This window comes from Setaria viridis, chromosome 9 (assembly GCF_005286985.2).
Source record: "Setaria viridis chromosome 9, Setaria_viridis_v4.0, whole genome shotgun sequence".
Lineage (NCBI taxonomy): Eukaryota > Viridiplantae > Streptophyta > Magnoliopsida > Poales > Poaceae > Setaria > Setaria viridis.
The window spans coordinates 45,293,958-45,312,839 of record NC_048271.2 but is presented as its reverse complement, the minus strand read 5'-3'; the positions used below and the strand labels follow the sequence as shown (position 1 = coordinate 45,312,839).

The 18,882-nt window shown below is 45.6% G+C and overlaps 3 protein-coding genes across 4 annotated transcripts; 2 read left to right on the top strand and 1 right to left on the bottom strand.

Moving 5' to 3' along the window:
* The first annotated feature begins 4,593 nt into the window (after positions 1-4,593).
* Positions 4,594-7,022, top strand: LOC117836036 (probable arabinosyltransferase ARAD1). The gene is made up of 2 exons (XM_034715390.2): positions 4,594-5,546; positions 6,157-7,022. The coding sequence occupies exons 1-2, from the start codon at positions 4,725-4,727 to the stop codon at positions 6,718-6,720; spliced, it is 1,386 nt and encodes a 461-aa protein (XP_034571281.1). The 5' UTR covers positions 4,594-4,724; the 3' UTR covers positions 6,721-7,022.
* Positions 7,023-9,601: 2,579 nt separating this feature from the next.
* Positions 9,602-14,387, bottom strand: LOC117839107 (RGS1-HXK1-interacting protein 1). Of its 2 annotated transcripts, none has more exons than XM_034719363.2 (8): positions 14,182-14,387; positions 13,231-13,297; positions 13,014-13,103; positions 11,185-11,237; positions 10,417-10,553; positions 10,258-10,322; positions 10,052-10,110; positions 9,602-9,965 (listed from the first exon to the last, which is right to left on the bottom strand). In XM_034719363.2, exons 1-8 carry the CDS (start codon positions 14,263-14,265, stop codon positions 9,876-9,878), a joined length of 645 nt encoding a protein of 214 aa, XP_034575254.1. In that variant the 5' UTR covers positions 14,266-14,387; the 3' UTR covers positions 9,602-9,875. The 2 variants fall into 2 exon arrangements, with proteins under 2 accessions (XP_034575254.1, XP_034575255.1); XM_034719364.2 differs by having other exon boundaries at positions 13,014-13,091.
* Positions 14,388-16,652: 2,265 nt separating this feature from the next.
* LOC117841116 (E3 ubiquitin-protein ligase SIRP1) lies at positions 16,653-18,376 on the top strand. Its single transcript, XM_034721689.2, has 2 exons — positions 16,653-17,064; positions 17,199-18,376. Exon 2 carries the CDS (start codon positions 17,246-17,248, stop codon positions 18,197-18,199), a length of 954 nt encoding a protein of 317 aa, XP_034577580.1. The 5' UTR covers positions 16,653-17,064; positions 17,199-17,245; the 3' UTR covers positions 18,200-18,376.
* Positions 18,377-18,882: the final 506 nt, after the last annotated feature.

The following is an 18,882-nucleotide window of genomic DNA, read 5'->3' as shown; positions in this document are numbered from 1 at the left end:
TCCTTACGGATAGCCACTCTCCAATTGCCAGTTTTACGTTGGCACCTACATTTTTATCATTGGTGAGAGAATGTTTCTTCCATTTGAGCCATCTTATATTTTTCAAAGACTGTTGTGTACTTGTGTGTACAATGATCGTAACAAAGATAGTGTTGGGAAATATAGAATAGGTATCAACACAATGATCTAATTTTTTGCCATCCTTACGGATAGCCACCCTCCAATTGCTAGTTTTACGTTGGCACCTACATTTTTATCATTGGTGAGAGAATGTTTCTTCCATTTGAGCCATCTTATATTTTTCAAAGACTGTTGTGTACTTGTGTGTACAATGATCGTAACGAAGATAGTGTTAGGAAATATAGAACACGTATCAACATAATGATCTAATTTTTTGCCATCCTTACGGATAGCCACTCTCTAATTGCCAGTTTTACGTTGGCACCTACATTTTTATCATTGGTGAGGGAATGTTTCTTCCATTTGAGCCATCTTTGCTGATGTGGCAAGACACGTAAGCATGCAACATGAATGAGTGATGCAAAAGTACCCTTTTGCCCCTACCAGTCCACTCCTTGCTACCTCCCTTTCTCTATGACAGTCGGCCCCACTTGTCATCCCTAACCTCCCTCCCCATCACACGACCGAGCTCAAATCATCGTGTCTCCTTAAATCACAACACCACACTCCATGAATTCATGAGTAACTTCCGGTGGCTCACCTCCTCGTGCTGCTGCTTCACGACAGCTGCAGCCCGCGCATGCAACGTCGCTATGTCATGCACTTGGTGACCGTGCGTCCTCTGCTGGCCCCCGACGAGCTCGAGGCCTCAAGCAGCGTGGAGCCTCGGTGCTAGCCGTGTACGTGAACGAATGATTTGAGTGGACATTAGCATGGTGGCTCTGCTAGCATGTGGGAGGGCGCCCGAGTGCCTGATGCATCAAAATTGGATTGGAATGTGCATATGCATCTGGTCTCGAGCAGCGTGGAGCCATGGGCGCGCATCCTCCCGTCAGACCTCCACCCGCTCCTGCCATAGCCCGTCGCGCAGCCGCTGCTCCGCCACCTCGCGCTTCGGGACCCTGCCGACCTGCTCCCGTCCTTCATTGGCGCCGCAAGCGTGCCGGAGGATGGCGATGCTGGCCGCACCGTGGAGTGGAGGGGGGCTGCTTCTACGAGAACCGGGAGTGGGTGGAGTTCAGCAACGGGACCAATGGGGAACTCGGAGGCGACGTAGTTCATGTGGAGGTGAGCTACTGTACCGAACCCATCCAGAAGCACAAGCGAAGAAGAAGACAAAAGGTAGATGTAGCTAAAAAGATGAACAGAACCATGGGTAATGAGGACTTTTGGCATCTCTGGATGTGCAAGGTGTCCAGCCACGTTAGTAAAAAGGGCAAGAAATTAGGAATCCTTCTCTCTCGTATGGCAAAAATGTAGGAGCATTTGTAAAACTAGCATTTGAAGAGTAGACATCCGTAGTGATAGCAAAATATTAAATATCCCAAGCAAATGGAGGATTTCGGGGCAGGCAATCCACCATTTCTTCCATGATCTTCCACACGTGCTGAGAGAATGGCCAACCCGCCACCAGGAATCGACTCTCCAGTTTTCTCATAGTACTCCACGTTCATTTTCTTCGTTAGCCGGCTTAACAGGTCAACGGCGACTTGAACAGGCGAACAGCAGCGCGTGAGCGAGTGGCAGTGTGGCTGGCAGGCGCGAGGCGCCCGCGCCGCGCCAATTGTGTCCGACTGCGTGTCGGGTCTTGGAGTTGGAGCTCACCGATCGCCGTTGATCTATGACAGGAAAATCAGGGGTGACGTGCAAGCAGCGTGGCCGTTCCGTTTCGTGCGCTTGCAGTTGCATGGCCCACGAGCACAGCCGGCCATCACGCAAATGTGCAGCGTGTTCCGAAGCAGAATTGTGCACTCGTGCAGCGAATCGGACTTGATTTTCGAGTCGAACAAGGACTTTCCCGCCACGCATATAAACCTGGATCGCTCGTCCATCGATCCTCATCGATCTCCTCCTCCACTTCCCCTGCTGATCATCCACGAGCCACCCACTCGATCCGTTCAAGCAAAGCATCAGCAAGAGAGATCGAGCTCGCAAGATGGATCGTCGTCTTCCCGGCGTTGTTCCGGCGGTCCGTGTCGCCAGCCGCTTGCAGCTGGCCACCACCTTCGCGGCGGAGCCGTTGTCATCGTCGCGCCGCGGCGCTCGACGCGGACCGCCCCCGGCGCTGACGATCGACCTGAGGGTCGTCATCCGCAGGTACTTCCCACTCCCCGTCGTCGGGCCATCCGGCGGCACCCGTATCGCCGAGAAGGTCGCCGCGGACATCGCCCTCCGGCGTCGCCCGTCACGCAGGCTACGGGCGCCGGAGAGCGTGGAGCGAGCTCTCGAGGATGAGGTGCTCCCGCTGGTGGCGCACCCGTTCGACCGCGGCGCCGTGGTCGCGGCGACGAAGGAGATATGCGCGCGCGTGGCCGCCGCCTGCGACGACCCGCGCGTCGCCCGCGGCGGCGCGCGCGTGCTTGTCCTGATCGACACCTTCGCGTGCCCCGTGGTGTTCCGCCCTCCTCCTCGCAAGCCGGTGCCGCAGGGCGTCGTCTGTGCGCCGGAGAACCTCGTCGCCGGAACTGCGACCCTGTGCATGGATCTCGAGACGACGGTGCCGACCCAGTGCATGGATTTCGAGACGACAGTGCCGACAAGGAAGCCGAACCCATGCGGCGTCATCGGAGACCGACGGCCAAAGCCGGTGGTGGAGGAGAGGTCGAAACTTGAAGGGTTGGGCACCATGGTAGGATGGACTGACAGCTTCTCCATCTTTCGATGAAGAAACAGTAGTTTTGGATTTGCAATTACGAACCCGAGGTGTAGGTCCTGTTCTTAGTGATGCAAGTCTTGATGATTAGATAGGCGCTTGTTAGGCGTAGTTGAAGGGCAGTGCCGCTAGTGCCCGTCTCCGTCTGCTTGCGTGCAGGAAACTTTGAAGGATGCACTCCAGAAACATGAACCGGTTTTTACCTTTAGATTCTTATTAGTTTGATAGTTTCCCCTTTTTCCATGGGCATGCATGTATTTCTTCTAGATATGAATGCAGAATGCGTTGAATTGAAAAGACAAAGTAGCTTCGACGAGATGTATCCATGCAAATTGAGTTATATTAGTTCTGTAAACTTACCGCATCTAGCTTTTCATCCCCCCCCCCCCCCCCCCCCCCCCCCCCCCCCCCTATTTGGCAACATTCTTGGTTTTGCATGTGCTTATAGGTGCCAACGAACCAGCTTCTGTCAGCACGCACTGTATCATTTGCGATGGGCTGATGTGATGGGCATGGCAACCCGAAACCCTGGCAACACTGGCAATGTATTGCTGAATGCTAAAATTTCACGGCAACACAAGAACTAGCTTGCCTGACTGATGCCCTGCAGGGTACCTGTAGTTGTCAGGAGTTGATCTCCATTTGGTTGTACCTTCGATCATAGACGGCGCAACAGTTCTTCAGGTTCTGACAACTGACATACATTCAGCAAGATCTGATGCTCTTTTGAGTCGCTGACCATTAGATAATTCCCCCAACAGCGTACCGGGCCTGCAACGAAACAAGCGCCAGAACTGATCAGATTAGCATCCGTTGAGCTTGCATATGGCTCTATTGAGACTTTTAAAGAGTTTTAGTTGCCACAATCAGACTATCCAATATGAACTTGGAACTTTCAATTCACGATGTGAGGGTGAAAACGAGAGCAACGCACAAACGGCATTCTGGGCTTCTGCCTTCTGGCATTCAACACATCGTAAGGTGCGTCGTATACTTGAGGAGAGAAAATCATGCAAATGAGCACCCACAGTTACGTTCAGCAGCACGGTGCCGTAGAGTTCTGCATATTCAAGACAATGAACCGCAAGATCAGCACATTGCTGAATCCTTCCTGACATTTATGTTTAGCCGCATCGTCCCAGCAGAAATTTGAGTGAGCCTGGGGCCATAATCTCAAGCGACGAGAGCTTCTCTACCCAAGAATGTTGGATATGTAGTTTGAAGATTAAAATAAAACGATTTAAGAATCTATATTTTTAGTCTAAATTATGAGAAAAATGGTTTATCTAAATAGTATGTACAGTTTCAGTTACAAATTTTTTTGGAGCTACAAATCCAAGTGATCCGAAAGTTTGTTAGCACGTGAACTTTGCCAAATAGGACTTCAATAAAGTTCTCACCTTTACCCTAAAAAAATTGCAGAAAAAAGAGTCGACCATGATGTACGTGCATTCCTCGAATTTGAGGAATGGTATTCATACGACCATACGAACTACTGCTCCTTTGGAGGAGCTATGGGCGCTTGCGATGCGTGGATTTGGAAAACGCCCGGTCCGTATCCCGAGTACCCCACGTCCCCACCGACCGCGCGTGCCATCCCACCCACCCCACACCCCAGTAGTTCGCATCCCCACACTGCCACGCAAGCCAACCCAAACATTTGGGCATTTCCTGGTTGAGTTCAACCCCCAGATCCGAGTCCGACCGCCTCGATCGGGACGGGAGCCCCCACTCCACCGAGCCCCAGGCCGCCGCAGGCCGCAGCCACCGCCGCGACGGGCTGACCCACCCCGACCCGCGCATTCCCTCCCTCAGATCCCCAGATCCCCCACCACGGCCATGGCCGCCGCGCCTCACGCCCGCCTCCGCCCGCGTCGCCACTGCTAGCGCCATGGCCGCCGCCGCAGCCTCCTGCCGGAGCCCGCTCGCCTGGCTCTTCGCGCTCGCCGCCGCGCTCTTCTTCGCCTCCTGGTACCTCCTCCTCGACTCCGCCGCGGGCCTGCCGGCCGCCGCCCGCCCTTATCTCGGCGGCGGCGGGCGGCGGCCCGGCCCCGCGAGGAAATGCGACCCGACGGGGGCGCTGCTGCGGGTCTACATGTACGACCTGCCCCCCGAGTTCCACTTCGGCCTGCTCGACTGGAAGCCCCCCGGCTTCGGCGGCGGCGTGTGGCCCGATGTCAGGGGCGGCGGCGGCGTGCCGGAGTACCCGGGGGGCCTCAACCTGCAGCACAGCATCGAGTACTGGCTCACCCTCGACCTCCTCGCCTCCGAGCAGGGCGCGCCCACGCCCTGCGCCGCCGTGCGTGTGCCCCGGGCCGCCGACGCCGACGTCGTCTTCGTGCCCTTCTTCGCCTCGCTCAGCTTCAACCGCCACTCCCGGGTGGTGCCGCCCGCGCGGGACAGCGAGGACCGCGCGCTCCAGCGGAGGCTCCTCGAGTTCCTCGCCGCGCGGCCCGAGTGGCGGAGGGCCGGCGGACGGGACCACGTCGTGCTCGCGCACCACCCCAACGGGATGCTCGACGCGCGCTACAGGCTCTGGCCCTGCGTCTTCGTGCTCTGCGACTTCGGGAGGTACCCGCGCAGCGTCGCCAACCTCGACAAGGACGTCATCGCGCCGTACCGGCACGTCGTCGCCAACTTCGCCAACGACACCGCCGGCTACGACGATCGGCCGACGCTGCTCTACTTCCAAGGCGCCATCTACAGGAAGGATGTCAGTACCTTGCTACTTACTCATCATGGAATTGAATCTTTGTTGGATTAGTTGTTTCTAATCTAATAGTCTCACCATGCCTCTTTTGCTTAAAAAACATTGTTGCCCATGTGTTCTTCCCCAAAAAGAATTTGAGAATGTTTGCCATGTGGCATGTACACGCACGCCTTTTCATTCTGTAGCGCCTAGGAATGGCTCACATGGCCCTTCCCCTCCACCTGCCACTTACTTCAAGTTGCACTAGTTCTGGCAGTAAAGATGCCACTTTCAGAAATCGACTTGCTTTACAAATTGGAATGTTTTGGGTTGTTTATCATTATATGACCATGAACTGCATGCTTCCCCCTTGTCTTGTTAATTGTTATAATATATAACTATTCATCAACAAGTTCAGTACTACTTGATACTTCATTAGTCACAATCTGACAGGTAGTAATCAACATTGTGATTTATGCATCTGCAAACATTTTCATTTACAGTCAAAATATGATTTAGCAATCAGGATGTAGGGTATATCAACATTCTGAGAATAGATGAATTATGGAAAATGTCGACAATTCACATAAATATTGTGCTATTCTACTCACATTTTCACTGAACAATGTTGTAGGGTGGATCCATCAGGCAGGAACTGTATTACCTTCTGAAGGACGAGAAAGATGTGCATTTTTCATTTGGAAGCGTGGCCGGTAATGGGATTGAGCAAGCGACGCAGGGGATGCGGGCTTCCAGGTTCTGCCTCAACATTGCAGGCGACACGCCGTCCTCCAATCGCCTTTTTGACTCTATAGTCAGCCACTGTGTTCCAGTCATCATCAGCGATGAGATTGAGCTCCCGTTCGAGGATGTCCTCGACTACTCCAAGTTCAGTGTCATAGTCCGTGGCACAGACGCAGTCAAGAAGGGATTTCTAATGAACCTAATCACAGGGATCAGCCGAGAAGAGTGGACACGCATGTGGAACAGGTTGAAGGAAGTAGAAAAGCACTTTGAGTACCAGTACCCGTCTCAGACCGATGATGCTGTCCAGATGATCTGGAAGACCATCGCTCGGAAGGTGCCCTCAATCCGTCTGAAGATCAACAGACTACGAAGGTTTTCTCGGTTTGAAACTAACAAGACAGATGAGGGTCCATCTCATTCTTCTTCTTGGCTACAGAATCAGGCTCCTTGATTTTGAACTAGAAAACTCAAGTTCGCCAGGTTTCAATCCTGTGGAAAAAGACTGAGCCTGAACCGCGGGATGGGGACAAATGTTGCGGCTGCTGAGATTAACAGATTAAAGTTGATAGACGGTAGAATCACAGGATTTACACAAACCATGGGTTATCATTTTTCTTCCAATTTATTCTTTTACTTACGATTCAGCTAATATGTCCTCGGCTGCAGATTAGGTCCAATAAGTTTTGTATGACAAGTTGTATATTCTAGGGGGTAGCAGATTTGTTGATATATGAGTCACTGAATTGGAAACTACTGGAACTCGGAACTGCAGAGTGCAGACTACTTGAACTCGTTGCTGTGCCGCCCCATGCACCAGCACCATGCATAGACCATGCATGGACAAGGGCTCCGAAGGAGGCGTGGCTCTCACTGCGTTGTGGGCCTCGCTTGCCTCTCTCGGCAATCCAGAGAGGCGATGCACACCAGAGCTGCGGCCTTAGCCATGAGGCGACGACGCCGAGTCGCTGGATCCATGCCCAGACCAAGAATACATAAACATTTTTGTTAGTTTTATTTACGGTTTAGTTTGTGGCAGTGCTTGTAATTTGCAAGTTGAGATTAATTCATGTAAACATCCTTCTTAACATTCTGTGGCTGCGACATCAAGGAGATGCGCCACTCAGAGGAATAAGCATCATAGAACATTTCAACTAAAGCTCAGAATAAATCATCGTTCCCACCGTCTTACTATTACTAATTGGAGATTTTTTTTGAAGCCTCCAGGTGAAGCCACCTAAGATCCTAGGTGGACAGTCTAGAAAATGAGAGAAATTCTAGAAATTCTTAAAAAAAGCAAAACATGTAGCCATCAATCAGTAGACTCAAATTCATCATAATCATTGGATCTATTATGTTTCTAAAAAATTACATACCTATGCTATTATAAAAATAGCCTAAATTACCCCTAAATCTATATCTAAATTACCCACCTCCGTCATTCTATAAAATAAACTAAAGTAACCCGCTAATCTTCATCAAAATTATCCACTTATGCCAGTATAAAAATAATTTAAAATAACCCCCTAAATTTGCAACTCAATTACCCACCACTAATACTTAAAAAATAATTTAAAGTAAACCCTTAAATTTGCATCTATATTACCCACATATGTCATTATTAAAAATAACATGAGGTAACCCTAAATTTTATTCCAAATCACCTTAATTAAAAGTATACACCAATATATGATTCTGAATCATCTTTTTCTTACACTATTGGTATATGATACAATAATTAAGGTATATACATGATGTGTGTCATCATTTATAATGATATAGAGGAAGTGATGAGAATATAGATTTCTATGTTAAAATTATAGCTCAAATGTAGGATCCATTAAATAAATTCAAGCGCATATCTGTGATGTAAAGTGAAAAGTTAAAGATTATAGTGGATGAAAACATTGTAGAGTAATTACTAACTAAAATCTATCACAATCGGATAAAAATAATAAGTATATATTCGTATTTGAATATTTAACAAATGCGAGGTAGCTCAAGGTAATATGGTTTTGTAGCAATGTGGTCTCATTTTATTCCATTGGGGACTCCGCATTAGTTCTCGTGAGACACACTAGAAAAAAAACAAATCCTACATATTCTCACAAAAATTAGAAACATCAAACATAAAATCTGTAAATTATAATAATCATAGCTATTGGTCTAATTTTCTAAAAAGTTACCCACCACTATCATTACAAAAATATTCTAAAATAAATATAAACCTATATGTAAATTAGCAAGTTCTGCCATTATAAAAAATAATTTAAAGTAACCCATAATCTTCATCCAATTTACTCATGCATATCATTATAAAGTATGACTTAAAATAACATTCTAAATTTGTATCTAAGCTATCCACGTATATCATTATTAAAAGTAACCTAAAGTAAACACCTAAATCTTTATCTTCATTGACATTTTACAGAAATATCTAAAAGTAAACTAATATATGATTCTAAATTACCTATTTATATCACTGTTAATATAGAAATACGATAGTACTAAGTTAAGGTATATACATGATAAGTGTTACTATGTAGACCATCTATACATGTATGTGAGGAAGTGATGATAAATATTAATTTTTATGCTAAACATAATGTATGGAGGTGCGATACAAAATGAAAAAGGTGTGAACGTGGATGAAAAATTGTATAGAGTAATTACTAATTAAAAATCAATCACAACTAGACAAAGATAAGTACACATCTATATGAGTATTATGTTGAAGTATTAAAAAAATAAGAGAGTAGCACGTGAACAATTTGATTATTAGATAGGAGTTTAATTTTTAAATAATTTTCAAATAGAATAGATTTTAACTTTTCTGGTTGACGCACCCAGCGTGTTCGGAAATCCCCACACTGGTTTTTCCAGAAATGTAGGATTGGTAGGGGATGATGAATTTATTGTATATTTATTTGAACCTGAATTTAGGATCCTGTTGAAACAAAGAGCGAGCGTTGGAGCATCTTCAGCAGTTCCTCATTTCCCAATCCAATTTATCATGTTGGGAGGAGTTATGACACTGCCAATATGGTACTTGAATTGGTATGAAAGGCGTTGGAGCATCTTCAGCAGTTCCTCGTTCCCCAATCCAATTTATCATGTTGGGACACTGCCAATATGGTACTTGAATTGGAATGAGATTATCGGGAGGTTGAATTGGAATGAGATTATCAGGAGGCTGCAAAAGCAATCCTTGCATAATACTCAATACATACTCCTGTCACCTACTTTAGCAGCAACTTACAGTTTGTAGACAATTTTTTCGAGTCGGACGGCACAAATTGTTTGCAGGAAATTAAAACATAGGGACACAGCACACATGATGGAACATAGCTTTCCTTGCAATTGCATATAGATGGGGAGTATCCAAAGTTTTCCCACAAACGAGCAATCTCAACAGTAAACTGACAGGAACAATTTCATGGTTCTGAATTCTGATGAGTGATCTTGTCTGTCCTAGCATTTAAAATGCTAACAAAAAAAGGTTAGAATCTGGAGACACAGCACTTGTCCAATCAACAAACACACCTCTCACGGTGGATTCACAGTTTATTGTATGAATCGATATCAGGGGAAATGTATATGCGGTGCAGTTCAGACACGGACACCATATTCAGATATTTTGTTGATTCTTTCCTGCAAGGCATATCTCTGATTCTTCAAATCGGAGGCCATGGAAGCCACCTGAAGGATAAAAAGAAGCAATGTATTTTAATCAGCACTTCATGCAACCGAGAAAATATTCCATGTACTAATAATTATGTACTCGCCTCTGCTCGCAGCTCCAGAGATTGCCTGGTTGGAATGGTTCTTAGTCTATCCATCAGACCTACAGCCAGAAAAATAATAGATATGCAGTTATAATATGTAAAATGAGCAATCGGAAGGTTGCATAGCCGATTCTGTGTAGATGAGGTTTCAAATTAAGTTGCAAAATAACTAAAACAATCCAAATAACTAGAAATATAATTAATACCTGCAGCTGTGGATTCTGCCTTGTATATGGAACCTATAAGAGATTGGATCTGCTTCCCAGTAGATCTGGAGAGAGGCATGAGCATAAATTTATAATATGTTGGTGAGTGGGAACAAACCATATTATTCAACGAAACAGCAATAGAGACATGTAAAATACCTCAAATCAGTTTGTCCACGTTGCAGATCACTTTCACCAATAGCTACTTTGTCAAGAGTGTATTTCGATTCTTTCTTCAAGTTCGCAATAGATGTTTTGTACTCCATCATACTTTCCTCAGCATCATTCAGTAAATCCTGGCAACATTTTGGTACGAACATAAGATGCACTCATATATCCATGAAAGAATAGAAAAATTGCCTCCCTTGGTTCTTGTAGTTATGATCTGATTGGACTGACAAAAGTCGCATTGATGACTACAAAGAGTTAAAGACAAAATACATTCAATCGGGATGAGACAAGAACACATCAATTCATCACTTAAGGGCAGCCACAATGGAGGACATAAGCTGCACCCTAAGGTTTTTTGTTAACCATAGCCATTGTGACAAGAGCAAGAAGGTTGTCAGAGCTTAAAGTTCACCTCAAGCTTAAGGTAAGCCATAGCAATAGAAAATTCATTCTCTCTCTTCTCACTGGCTGAAGTCCACCAGAATCAATATGAACAGAGAGGACAGGGGCAGCTCTGGTGTGCAGTTGTCGGCTGTTCAATGGGGCCCAGCTTAATGCTACATTGGACCATAGCCATTGTGAGAATTTCTTCAACTAAGACTGATTTACTTATTATGGCCCACCCTTAAGGTTAAATTGGACTACAGACATTGACCATGGATCTGCGGAATTTTGGAATTGCAAATCTATCTAATGAATGTTACATGTGTGAACAAAAGTTTCAAAATTAATATAATACACTTATAAGGATTATACCTTCTCAGTCTTGAAACGCCCAAAGGTATTGCGGTATAAAAATCTCCGAGGACCTGATGCCAAAATCCATCAGTATCAAGGTTTGAGACCCAACAAAAAAAAGTATGCAAATCATTGCCAAACAGATGGCACCTTTGTGTAATTATTAGAGGAACTACTCACAGGAAATACTACACATACAGACATAGTGTTACAAAATTGTTTTTTCATAAGTTCAATGCCTGTTAGTAATTGCTGTTCATAAGCATGTTTTGGTTTGTACCTTTGTCAATGCTCATGATTGTGATGGGTTTCAAGTGGTATGTCTGCTTGGCAATTTCATTAAAGTTTTGTCCAAAGGAAGTTAAACTCTTTGATTCTACAATTTGCCAAGGTCAGACAAGGAATTAGCCAACTGAGTCTGAGATGAGCAAATAAGATAGTGCCAGATACACCTGGTTGGTCTTGACTTGTTCTTGGACCGATCCCACTTTACCTCCAATGGAGTGATAAATGTGTACATAATAACCCGACTACTCGAGTGTATTCACAATTCTCTGGTAACTAAGCTATAATCAATCAGCCACCATTAGGAGCTACCTAGGAGGCCCATACAGCATGAGCATGGTAGACACTTGAATCAACGAAACATGTCAATGGAAAAGGCAAAGAAATAGAGCTTCACAGCACAATTTGATTGCTTCAGGATAAAACATAGTATAGTATGATATTACAAACACGATCAGTAGCAAGCAGTTACATATTGCAACTGCAATTGAAGCCAATCTTCTCATAGCGGCCGATAATGCATCTAATCCGTAAGGTTTTGCATTTTTAGCTCAAAGAAACTAGTCTCAACATTAAAAAAATGATGTTCTAGAATCCATTTGGACATAATCATAAGGAAATACCAGAAGTCCAAACTTAGTCACTAGAGGTTCATATCAGAGACAGTATCAATGTCTGAAACAAAAGAACATGCATCTCTCCTTTTTCACTCCAGAATAATAATTGGGTGCCAAGCTTTATAGTTTTCTTTAGTCATTTGTCCTTGTCCATGTATGGATGTCTCCCCAAACAAGTTCAAAGGTTTAAGCCCCTGACAGGAAAACTGGGATGCTACAGCTACTACTACACAGTAGTACACTTCCAAACCTCAAATATTGTGCGAAAGTACTACAAAAACTTACTCTGAATTTAAAGGATCATAAGTCCTAACAAGTGTAGATAAGATCTATAACTATTTATTAACATAAAAGACAGCTAACAGGAGACATTTACTACCAATTAAAACAGGATTCCAGCAGCTAAAAATTTATTCCAAAACCAATTAATCCATGGTAAAAGAATATAATAGTTCCAATCAAATAGCAAATAACACATAGGCTCCATTCTCTAAAGGATGGTACCCTGGACTCAGCTCCAGAGAACAATGCACCAGTTCAATGCTCTGAAAATTAGCAGCTTTACCAATGCTACATCTTTTTCTCTCTACATCTCTTTATGTTAGCAACTAGCGTAGACATAGTATGATAGTAGTATTGTACTAGTGCCCGGACACCCATGGTCCATGGATGACCAGGGTGCCAAACTGGGATGCCAAAACTGGCACCTTGTTGTCTGGTTTCAGGATTTGCCAGATCATGTTATTCTCATTCAATATATAACAGTACCAATCCCCATTTTTCCATTCAACTTCCTACTGAAAACACAAAATAAAACTGGCGTTTTCCACATGAGATGTTTAAAAAAACTATAATTCATGAACCATAGCTTCTCCTGACCATTTCCCATGCAGATACACAACAAACAAATAGCAATAAGGTTCCAAATGAAAACCAGAAGTATACCTCTGAACAGAATGAATCCTGCAACAGTGGCACATCCAATTGCCTCCGCCTGATGCTCTTTCACAAGGACCAGAGCATCTGCAATAGTTCCTAGAATAAAAAGACGACCAAATCGCAATTTCAGAACGACACTAAGGGACTAATGCATCCTGGGATATATATATATATATATATATATATATATATATATATATATATATATATATATAACTCTCACCTTTAGTACTCTCCACAACCGCATTCTCATAAACTTTGTATTGCGACCACAGCCCTGGTGTGAAACTCTACATATGCAACAGGAAGAATGTGACGCCAAAAGAACAAAAGCATGGATCCAAGGATGAATTCAAATTTCTTCTTTGTTAATCCAACAAAACATAAAGATGGATACTTGTGGTAAGCCTACCACTGGGTATCCATACCCTCTCCCCAAATCCACACCCACTTCAAATGGGGAGGGTATGGGTAGAAAATTATATAACCATTACAAATAGGGAGGGTAGGGTATAATTAATCAATTGGATAAAAAAAGGGCGTAACCCAGTGCGAAAAGCTCCCACACAAGGTGGGGTCTGAGGAAGAAGATTCCTAGACAGCCTTACCCTTGCAAAATTCTTTTAAAATTCTGCAAAGAGGCTGGTTCGAACCCAGGACCTCCAGGCCACAAGTGGAGAGTTTTACCATTGCGCCAGGTCCGCCCTTCATATAATTAATCAATTGGATATGTATATATATGTAGTACAAAGTTAATTATCCATTGGATATGGTTGAGATTGGGGAGGGTAAGGAGTGAATAATAATTATTTGGATTTGGGTGTGAACAAGAGTGGGTTTGTCCATACCCTCCCCAGTGGCAGGCCTAACTTGTGGTGCTTTTCAGATAATACAGATAGAGGACGCATCAATGGATAGGTTCTATGATTTCTCACTGTGAATGGAATAGGATTAACTCAGTAAAAAAGCTCTAGAATGCCCAAAACATAACAGTAGTTCTAACGTGTATGAAACAAACCCGTAATGCTAAAGACAGATCAGTTCGACCAAAATAAACGATACCTAATACCGCATCTGGGATGAAGAAGGGTGACCATGAACACGAATCCATCAAGGACTGGTTACCGAGATTGGAACTTTTCCTAAAGGGGGATAACCCGGATGGGATCCAGACCTGGAGCTTGCGGAGAGGCCACGGGGAGGTGGAGCCGGCTTCGTCGCCTTGCGCCGGCGTGCGGCCGGGATCCGGCGACGCCATCGACTAGGCTGCTGCTCGTTCTACGGCGACGGAGACAGGGGCTTCTCGCCGGTCTCTCTCTCTCTCTCTCTCTCCGCCGTAGAGGATTCTTGCCTCGTGCTGTTCTGGGCCTGTTTCTAATCTGTTCTCATTCTTTTAGAGGGATTCTTGCCCCATTTTAGATGGGCCAAAGAGAGAGGTTTGCTAGGTGGCCCATTTCCCCATGGAGCAGCTGGTTCGATCCGTCGGAGGAGGAACTAGTCAGGTTGGCACGCGATACGCGCTTATATGAAAGGGGCTAATCTGAAATAATGATGAAATACAAATTTATTATCTTACTATACTTAAAGTAGCATCGCTATGCATCGAACCAAATAAAAAATAAAACATAATTTAAGATCAAATTGATCGCATCCAATATTAAATTCAAACAATTTCTTATCACAATGGCCACACGGATCCTGCCTGAATAATATGTGGATCCCACGTGAAGCCAGATTTAAAAATAAATATATTTTATACTTCTCATACAATATAACCGCTAATAATAGAATAAACATCATCGATAATTTTTTAAATAATGATAAGGGCCCCACTCAATAGATCATGGGTCCCACCAAACAATGTGTGGCTCCCTAAGAGTACGTGGGTCGCACTTGAATAGTGGGTCCAATGTAGATCCTACCTAAATAGTGTGCGGGTACCACGTGGATCCCGCCTGAATAATATGTGGGTCCCACGTGGGGCTAGGATTCATGAGGGAACTTTAGTATATATGTATATAGATTTCGTTGTTTTATTTCATATTAAAAAAATAGTGGTATATTGAATGTACCACCCTCCATCCTAAATTTTTAGTTACTTTGACTTTCCTATATTCATACCTTTTACACATGGTATATATTTAGGTGCATAACAAAATCTATAAATTTAGAAAAGCTAAAATGATTAATAATTTGGGACGGAGGGGGAGTACTTGCGTAAATCTTTTGCAGATTAATTATTTTCAGTAAATAGCTAAAACTTAATTTGGGAGGTAATTTTTAAGGATTTACATTAAAATCCCCAAAATAAGATGAATTTTGAGATCATCTAAATGCAAGTATTAATTATTTTTTGGAATTCGTTACATTAAAACTCTTTTTTTTACGGATTACATAAAACTCTTAATAGAGTAAAGAAGGAAGAGTAAAAAAATATGAAAAAAATAAGTGCACCATAATAAAATTTACTAGACTCAGCTAATAGAGATTAGAGCAACTCCAAGAGGCCGCTAATCTTACCCCCAATACTTTTTTAGGAAAAAAGAGAGAAAAAATTGAACTCCAACAATCCACCTATACCTTCCCCAATTTTTTAGCGACGCTAAAAAACAGTCTGCCACCGCGTATATTTTAGCGTTGACGTTCCTCCCCCAATTCTGATTCCCACACGCCCGCACGTCCCTTTCGATGGGCCCAATACGATGACGTGGCCTGTGTTTAAAATATTGGGGGCTATTTATTAGCGATCTTGGACCGATATATTTTTGGGGGAAATTTTTTTTGGGAGAACCCCCAATACATAGTTTTGGGGAAGAATTTTTTTAGATACTCTTGGAGTTGCTCTTAGGAGAATTTTTTTTAAAATAAAACACACACAGTACCGGTTGCCGTAAGGTGCTAACCAGTTGAGCTCACGCAATTCACAGCTGATAGTGGTGTACTAAAATATAATTATTATTAAAAGAATTCGGTTAACCAAACAATTGCAATATCGTTGTTTTTTTTAGCAACATCTAGATTCATGGTGACGGTGGAATTATCGATGTTGGACTAAAGGAAAAGAGCTGCGATGAAGAAAGATTTTTCAGGCAACGACAACGTGGTGGGACTAACGATGGAAGAACGAGGTCGACATGTTCTGCTCCCCCATCCTCCAAACTGTGATGATTGCATTACATATAATATCGAACTTCTGCAAATTATCAACTATTATCATATATAAATATTCCCTCCGTCCCAAATTGTAAATTGTTCTAGTATTTATAGGAAATGTAGCATACAACTAGGAGATGTAGCAGACAACTTTTGCTATGTGGAAAATTGTTATTGGGAGGATTATAGTGCAAACCATGCCGATATTATGGAAAAAATTAAGAATAATACGTACAAGGCACAATTTTTAAACTCAGCCGATGACGGGCATTTGAGTGTACCACTACCGTTGGCCTTTTGCAGTCAGAAGGTTGTTAATTTAACCTGTTCTACCAATCAAACAAAAATAGTTGGATATCCGTCATTTGTCTCTAGTTGATCGGATCAGCCCTGATCATATAGGCTAACATCACAAAGTCCGTCTCGGATACGCCAAAGGAAAAAAATTGTACTGAGGAGTGTCCTCACACCATCTCCATCCCACTACCTGTCTCATTCTTCGGTTTGGCCGTATTGCATTCCACGACGGCAACGGAAAACCCATAGAAAAATTCAGGCTTCAGAGTCTCCGCGGATCGAGCTCTCCGTTGGCCAGGCGACGCCGCGGCCGGTACAGAACAAGAAGCGGTTGATGTGGAACAAGAAACGGCCAATTATCCCAAGGCGCGCCCACGAGTTTTACTAATTAATACCCGGGTCGCGTTGCGTGCGTCGTCGTCGTCCTCTCTTGCTCGGTCGTCGCCGCTCCCGGTCCGGATAAACCGGTTTCCTTGCGGTTCTAGATCCTTCTCCTCGCTTGTTTTTCCGCTGGTTGCTTGCTCCGGTTCCCTGCCCTGACCGAGGAAGCAGAATCAGGCTTGGTGATCGCGTAGGAGAAGCATAGGCGGAGGCTCCCTGCCTCCTGGTAACGTCCTATCCATGATTTTCTTTTGAAGGATGATGAATCACCGTATGGGTTTAGATCGTGTCTTCAGTTCGGTAACTAGAATATTGCTCTGATTTCATCAACATCTGATAGAATTCTGATCTTGGGTGCAGTTCTTGATCAAGAAGGCGGAGCATACAGGGCGCAGGAAAGGGGAGACATGGACGAGGAATCCGGCGCCGCTTCCAGGTACTTCTGCCACATGTGCTCGCTGATCATACGGCCCGAGCTGGGCATCGAGGAGGTGAAGTGCCCCCACTGCCACACCGGCTTCGTGGAGGAGATGGCCGGCGACCGTCGAGCCGGCGGCGACGCGGACACCCGAGGCCGTGCTGTGAGTGTGAACGCCTCGGACGCCGCGTTGGAGCGCGAGGTCTCGCTCTGGGCGCCCGTGCTCATGGACTATCTCGCCGCCTCCTCCGGCCGCCACGGCCTCGACGCCGGTGGCGGCGGAGGGGACCTCGCGGCTTTCGCGCGGAGGCAGTACCGCAACATCGCCCTCCTGCAGCTGCTCAACGCGCTCCAGGAGGGCGACGCCGCCGACGCGGGGCGCGAGCGGGTCGTTCTCGTCAGCCCCTCGGACGCGCGCGCCATGCTCATGGGGCAAGAGCGAGGCGCAGGCGCCGGCGGCGCGGCCCTGGGCCCCGGCGGGCTGACGCTCGGGGACCTGTTCCTGGGCCCTGGGCTGGACCTGCTGCTGGAGTACCTGGCCGAGACCGACCCGAGCCGGCAGGGCACGCCGCCAGCCAGGAAGGAGGCCGTGGCGGCGCTGCCGATGGTCCGGGCGCGCGAGGCCTTCACCTGCCCCGTGTGCCTGGACGAGGTCGCGGCCGGCGGCGAGGCGCGGGAGATGCCGTGCAAGCACCGGTTCCATGACCCGTGCATCGTGCCATGGCTGGAGATGCACAGCTCCTGCCCCGTGTGCAGGCACCAGCTGCCCGCGGAGGAGCCTGCTGAGCCGGCCGGCGGCGGCAGGCGCGCTGCTGACGAGGCCAGCGGCAACGCGCACAGCGGCGACGACGGGAGAAGCAGCGGCAGGAGGCATTGGTTCTCGTGGCCCTTTGGCGGGCTGTTCTCGCAACGATCGAACGGGAGCTCCTCCTCCTCGTCGTGATGGTAATGGACAGAATAAGAATCTTGTAGAAGTTCGTTCTTGGTTTCTACGTGATGATTGGTGGCCATTGTAAAAAGCTGCATTTGTTCTTAGATGGAATTGTACAACTAGTTTTGCTTCTGTTCAGGTGGATGGAGATTATTGGAGAATAATGCATCTTCTGCTGCTTACATTGCATCTATGATCTATCAACTCTGTCAAAGCACCTATGCAGTGCAACCTTTCTGTCGGTAAATCGTGAAGATGGTTTATGTGCCACCAATAGTGCCGTTATATTTTCATGCCGTTAGGTATCATGGCCCTGTCAGAACTTACGAGCAACAATCTCTAAACGCGTTCGATCATAATCTAAATTTTTCTATCTGTTGGTATCGTATTTTTTTTATTTCGTTTCAGAGATGCTGTGATCATTGTTCAGAAAATGATTGGCTGATTCCAAGTTCATGTGCTAACACTTGGTCAACACGGTGTGTGACCTGGCGAAATGTACACCGGGACAAGCTCAAGAATACGTGTCCTCCGGTGATTGGTTCGGTGCTTTTAGGAAAAGGGGTTTGGTTTGTTCTCGTATGATTTGGAAGCTTCAATAGCAACTTAATGGAGCTACGTCTCCATCCTTCCATCAACACCAAGTAGCTGGCTTCTTCTCCATTTTTCGCTAAGCTTTCTCGAATGGCATGAAA

Excerpts from the sequence above, each read along its gene's own strand:
- LOC117841116 (XM_034721689.2), top strand. The coding sequence starts at position 17,246 with ATGGACGAGGAATCCGGCGCCGCTTCCAGGTACTTCTGCCACATGTGC.
- LOC117839107 (XM_034719363.2), bottom strand. The coding sequence starts at position 14,265 with ATGGCGTCGCCGGATCCCGGCCGCACGCCGGCGCAAGGCGACGAAGCC. Across the intron at positions 13,104-13,230 it reads GGTTGTGGAGAGTACTAAAG|GAACTATTGCAGATGCTCTG; the intron begins GTGAGAGTTATA and ends TTTTTATTCTAG. Across the intron at positions 9,966-10,051 it reads CTCTGGAGCTGCGAGCAGAG|GTGGCTTCCATGGCCTCCGA; the intron begins GCGAGTACATAA and ends TTTATCCTTCAG.
- LOC117836036 (XM_034715390.2), top strand. The coding sequence starts at position 4,725 with ATGGCCGCCGCCGCAGCCTCCTGCCGGAGCCCGCTCGCCTGGCTCTTC. Across the intron at positions 5,547-6,156 it reads GCGCCATCTACAGGAAGGAT|GGTGGATCCATCAGGCAGGA; the intron begins GTCAGTACCTTG and ends ACAATGTTGTAG.